The sequence below is a fragment of the Ambystoma mexicanum genome, chromosome 5q, assembly GCF_040938575.1.
Source record: "Ambystoma mexicanum isolate Mex_15411 chromosome 5q, UKY_AmexF1_1, whole genome shotgun sequence".
NCBI lineage: Eukaryota > Metazoa > Chordata > Amphibia > Caudata > Ambystomatidae > Ambystoma > Ambystoma mexicanum.
Genome location: NC_090933.1, coordinates 1013739435 through 1013745434, shown reverse-complemented (window position 1 = coordinate 1013745434; position 6000 = coordinate 1013739435). Strand labels below are relative to the sequence as shown.

Genomic DNA, 6000 nt, shown 5'->3' with positions numbered 1-6000 from the left:
GACTATGAATGAAAACACTACTCGCAACTTTAAAGGGGGATCGAGTACGCCATTGCCAGCGCTCGAGACCCAAACCGGGGTGCCCGAGTAAAGTGGGTGGCAATTAACAGATCAGCGCCTGGCAGCCTGTAGATGGCACGAGCGTTCTTCCCTTTCGAAGCAGTAACTAAGTGTTTCTTTGAGGCATAAACTACCCGCTTTTGGTGACAACCGCTGCTCAGGTTTTACGAAATGACTTCTGGTTGAATCTCCGGAGGACCTGCGTGTTCTGCTATCTGTCCGGCGACCCGCCTCCCCTGCCCGTCCACCTGTCTAGCAGCACTGCTATCATGCTTTAATTATCGATCGATCGATCGATCTGCTCTGACAGGCAGCCGGGGGTCTCTTTGCCTTTGTAAACGCCGTAGAGAGACTGCCACACGCGCACCTCCAGCCACGCACGGCGTGCGGACCAGGCGTGCGCCTGCGTTTGCCAGTCACCTCCCCGCAGTTCACTTGACAGTCGCCAGCCTGCATTATTAGGCGTTTTTTTTTTTATTCCAATCGCGGGTAGCAGGATGGATCTGTTTTATTAGCAGCCCTCTCTGGCTCCGGGCGGCAGTGTAGATCTCACTAATTTATGATTTCTTGAGCCGCTTTCTCAGCAGCAGCAGCAGCAGCAATAGCGCTGCTGCTCCTCCTGGCGCGGCGAGGCGGAGTAGAGGAGAAGACGGTCCCTGCTCTGACACTGCTGCTAGCTGGCTCTCGCCTCCCTTTGCCGCCGCCGTCTCCTCTGCTGCACGGCTGGGGTGCCTGCCAGCCAGCGCTGGAGCGCGGGCTCTGCCACCGGGGGAGAAGGCAGGTCGGGCACCAACTCAGCCTGGAGCAGCTGAGCCTTGCTGCTGCCCCCGTCAGAAGGAGATGGTTGAGTCCTCGTCAAGGTTGCTGTGGTATCACAGAAGCACCATTCACACCGCGCTGTGACCGCGCATCCGACAGCAGCAGCAGCAGCAGAAGCAGCAGAAGCAGCAGCCACTGCGCCGCGCGCTTGGCCGAGGGGAGCGCAGGAGCCCAGCAGACTGGGAGCGCTGAGGAGACCATGAGCGCCATCCGCAGAGGCACACACCGGGCACGCGAGGCGGCTGGGCACCCGCGAACACGGGCATGCAGGGCGTGCGGCCGGCCCGGATTCAGCTGTCACACCAGCATGGGGATTAAAAGTGCATTTACGTGTTGGAACCTTGTCTTTTTCATGATGCTTTCGTGTGCGAAAGGTAGGTTTTTTTTTCCTTCTCCGGTGGTTGTGATGCACATGTCCCCCTCCCAGGTTCCCACCTGTGCAGGGGTCACGGAGAAGCCTGCGGATGTTGCCCGTTTTCGGGGAAAGGCATTTGATCCGGATCTGGTATTGCGATGGGATGTGCACTGGCGGTGCCGGCCGGGCTCGGCGTGCAATGCAGTCATTGAGCTGGGCTCCATAAGTATTCTTGCGGTATGCTCACGCGGAGACGTGAGTTGCTTCCCAGAGCCCCGACTGCCAGTGGAGGGGCCATGCTTGGCTTTCAGTCGCATAACTTGGATTGCTTTAATCAGGCTGGCGGGGGGCTCGGGGATAGTTGCAATTACTCTGCTTGTGTAAAAACAAGCCCCGTGTCCTTGGGGCAGGAAAGTTGCAGGTTGCATTCTGTGTAAAAATGCGTGTATGAACTAATGTGCTTCTTCACAGAGGAGGGGGTGCCCGTGCCTACTCGCTCCGTGGGAGCCAGGAGGCAGGTATGGCAGCGAGCACACATGTGTGCTGCCTTGGTTCATCTCCGCTTTGCTGCGGTGATTAAGGCCGGGGAAATATGCGCTCATCGTTCAAGGGCTGTGTTCAGAGCAGGGGAATAAATGACACTTTCCCGGTGACTGGTGTTAGCGGGGGAGCCCCCCCCCCCTCCCCTGCCCCCCGCTCTCTGACAGGGAAGGGGGATGTGCGCCGGGCACCTGTACATGTCACTCTCGCGCCACACCGTGCATACATGCCATTTCAAGATTGGGCGCTGAGACTATCAGAGGCTACCCACAGCAAATGAGAACATGAAAATGACAGTGAAATATGGATCACACCTCGATTGGATTCTTTGCAGCATTGCATGGCCCCGGGCAATCCATCCCACTTAAACATACACACTCGCTGTGGGGGTGGGGGGCATGGCATTGTGTGGGAGAATCCTAAGGCACACGAAACACATACCCATCTCTCTCTCTCTCTCCCTCCCTTCCTATGTGTCTCTCTCTCTCGCCCCCTGTCTCTCTCTCTCTCTCTCCCTATCTCTCTTCCCCTGCCTCTCTCTCTCTCTCTCTGTTACACACACAGACACATATATGCATTCGTTCAGATGCACTACCAGACACCCATAGTCACAGATACACGAACATGAACACACTTGTAGTCGCATGTGTTGCACTCGCAGACGTAAAAGCACACGAACGCCCACGAAAGGACACCCAGATAGGCACGCACACACGCCGGCGCCCGCCCCCCCCCCAAATGCACATATATTCACAAGCACACAAATAAGTACCCATACATACAAGCCTAGAACATGCACAGTTATATGCATAGGCTGACACTCACAGATACTTACACACAGGCCAAGAAAGCCACAGGCACACACCTAGAAGGTCTGGCAGGCGTTATCGACATGCCCTGAATTCCACACGCTTCCTCCACACATTAGTTCGTGCACACGCCTGTAGAGATTGCATACACACAAGGAAGTGTGGCGGTCCCCATCTCCGAAGGAGAGCTTTGGAGCCCGCACAGGGGCCGTCTGTATGAAGCGGGGTATTGTCGGGGTCCAGCATCTGCTTTCCCTCGCCCAGCGAGGCGTGCATTTGCATTCCCTGGCAGTAATCATTCCTGCATGTTGGGTGGGGGCGAGCCCAGCGCAGGCTATCTCGATCGGACGAGAGGTAACGCGCTTGGAATTTTAATCTGCTCGCTAATTACAGCGGGTTTTCTGCGCTATGCTGCCCGTGCCTTAATCCGAGCCGGTTCGGATATTTACTTGGACGTGCGGACTTAAATGTGTAAAGGCTTATTCGTGTCTTCATAAAACGCACGCACCCCCGAGATGAGAAAGGCATATTGGACCTGGAATCCCGCCCGCTCGCTGGCACAGCTTTCTCGAAGCGGGGCAAACGAATAGGAGCGTGCTCTGGTAAGAAGTTACCGGAGAGGTGCGGGGCCAGTGCGTGCATTCTAGGAGCACTGACGCTCTGCGCCTCCGGGATGTGCTTAGAAGCCCCACGGCTAGCGGCGGCCGCGGGGGCCGCGCTATGCACACGGTGCGTCTTCAGACAGCACCAGAGGCACAGAGCCAGAGCCTCCCCGCACGCAGAGGGCCCGTGTGCGTCGAGGAAAGTTCCGCGCTACCTGTTGTGAGAGACCATGGCCCTGTGAAAAAGGCACATTCTAGAAGGCTGGCAGTATTGGCAACACAGGCAGCAGGCTCCTGGGTCTGCTGCGATGAGCACACGCAGGCATCGCTCGAAAATCAAATATTTGCTCTTTAGCACTTGGGTAAAGACTCCTCCCAGCGTGCGTTAATAGCCGTTCAAATAGCACTGGTGTAACAACAAGGCACAGGTTCAAGCCCCCGAGGGCCACTGCAGCCTTTCATGATGATAGTCTTGATAACATGGTGCCACTATTTCGGGAGACGTGTTTTCACCCTCAGCGCGATGCTTTTCGTTGTTTAGAGTGTACCACAGAAGTCGGACACGTTTCGTGATCCCGTGTATGTGTGCACAATGCACACGCATGACACCGAGGGGCCGTGGCTCTCCATGGTCCTGAAAACTTTACCAGGCGGACCTTAGGGTGCCCCACTGGAAATGCTTGCAACAAAACATGGCGGGAAGAGGTGGAGCGCACACGTTGCCTCCGGGAGCACAGAACGGGATAGCTCTCCATAGACGCAGGACGTGCTCGGGTTGGCAAGTGGGATGCCATTGCTAGTCTGAATAGATGGGTAGGACAGCAGGCAGAGCGAGCTGGCTTGGCGGCTGCGATACACCCCGTTTTATCGCGTGCCCTCCAGCTATAGAAGAGCGGCGCACGCATATTCACAGGTGTACATGTTGCTCATCGTTCAACCCTCCCCCCACCGCACTCCCACCCCACTGCCCTAGGCAAGGCATTTCAATGGCTTGCCTATTTCGTTGTGCCTATTCTTGACGGCTTCTCCCTTTAAAAAAACACACAACTCACTCAACTCTGCTTTCGAGTTTCATCAGAGTCCTTTTTCGGACGTTTGAAGGTTGCCTCCAATCCCATACAGCGACAAAACTGTTGTATCCCTTTCTACATCGTCCTTTGTACACATTTTTCTAAAAACTCAAAATCTATCCAGTTTTATGAATCCCTCTTATGGCTCTGCTCGTTTTCATTTTCTTTAATGTTGCCGACACCCCTAACGTTCACACGTGTTGTTCCCCATTTTAGTTCTGATTCTATAAGTTTATTTTTCTCCCCAGACCTACTAAAAGCTCTCATCTTTTTCACCCTCCAAATTCTGCCCTGTTCTCACCCTTTCTTACTGCTACAATCCCCTCTCCAGTGTTCTAATCAACACCTATCTTCTATTAGCCCTCCTGTCTTTGTTTCGAGTGTCTCGCTCTTTCTTCATGCCCCCTTTCATCTCAAACTCTCTCTTTCGCAGGTGGACTACTCTTTGCCAGTCCTCCCCACACTCTTCCCATCCCGCAAAACCTGACTTGCTTTCTTCATGTGTCATATTCTTAGTTTCAGGCGGTCCCTTGAGATACCATTCGCGCATTCTCCCAAACCCTTCCCCACCTGTGTTCCAAATAAACACGGTAACCAAGAGATGGGGTGTCTGATCACCACACACCGGTGCTCCACCGCGCCTGGGTGCATTACAGGGCAGGCGCACCTCTGAATTAACAATACTATTGTGTCAGGCGCAGCCAGGCTTCTGCGAACCCAGACGCTGTTCACGGCGCGAAGGCAGCCTCGTTTCTTGAGCCGTTTTGCACACAGTATGGCTTCATGGCGATGCCCCTTACCAGTATGCTCCATTTTCCTGCCCCTGCACCACTGGTGCCCGCCATAGGTGACGGCGATGGCGTCGCACATCATATAAGACCCACACCAGGCTGCCCAAGCTGCCTGCCTTCACTGGAATATGTCAAACACCGTAGCATGGCCACGCGGCTATGCGCGAAGGAGCATCCCCCCCCCCCCAGGCCATCTTTACAAAGCTCTCGAGCCCGGCGCTGCTCCCGGGAGACCCGTGTGTGCGGCGCCTTTCGCTGGAGGGGCACGGCTTTGCCTGATCTCACCGCAGGCTCCCCATGCAGGCACCTCAGGTGGGAGTCGGAGGGCGCCGCGGATTCGGATGCGCCTGACACATGCGCCGTGCCACCTGCATCCCGTGTAATGAGATGCGGCTCTGTCTCAATGCAGGGCAGGGTCTCGCGTGCACGGAGGCCTCGTGGGGTATAGATGTGGCTGTGCACCCAGACCCATCGCCTTCGCGCATTCGTTTCCCTTGATTGATGTGCGTGGGCTTCTTTTTGTCTTTCTCCTGGGACTCGAGATGTGTAATTAGTTCTCGCAGGGACGTGCAGTAAAGGGCCCGAGACGCCCGTCTGCCTCTCTGCAACGAGCATTTTTACTGTTGCAGAAAATCGATGCAGCGTTGCATTCCAGCTGGCCGGGGCTGCAGCTCGCCTGGAAGGCTCTCTGCCCGGTGCCGGCTGTCATTGAGGGGTGAGCGGCGACGACCCGCGCGCAGTGTTGTCCTCGTACACTGTCTGGAACCCCGCAAGGAGCTCTCATTTTCGGAGGAGCTCGAAACTGCCACTTGTAAATGATGCTTTCTCAGTTACAAGGATGCAGTGCAGAAGGCTTTAAGTGCCAAGGACGAGTATGCTCGTCCTTTTTTGCAAAGACGTGCATAATAGCCTGGCACTTAAGAACATAATTCAACGCACCTCTCTTCTACCCCC

General features: G+C 55.5%; 1 protein-coding gene across 5 annotated transcripts in view; it reads left to right on the top strand.

Moving 5' to 3' along the window:
* The first annotated feature begins 378 nt into the window (after positions 1-378).
* Positions 379-6000, top strand: part of CSMD3 (CUB and Sushi multiple domains 3) — a 3270409-nt gene continuing 3264787 nt past the window's right edge. For 4 of the 5 annotated variants that reach the window (XM_069621530.1, XM_069621528.1, XM_069621529.1 and 1 more), the window contains exon 1: positions 380-1253. In XM_069621530.1, the coding sequence (XP_069477631.1) occupies positions 1079-1253 (175 nt within the window). In that variant the 5' untranslated portion in view covers positions 380-1078. Of the gene's footprint in view, positions 1254-6000 lie in introns of all 5 variants that reach the window. The other variant, XM_069621531.1, reaches the window with a different exon arrangement.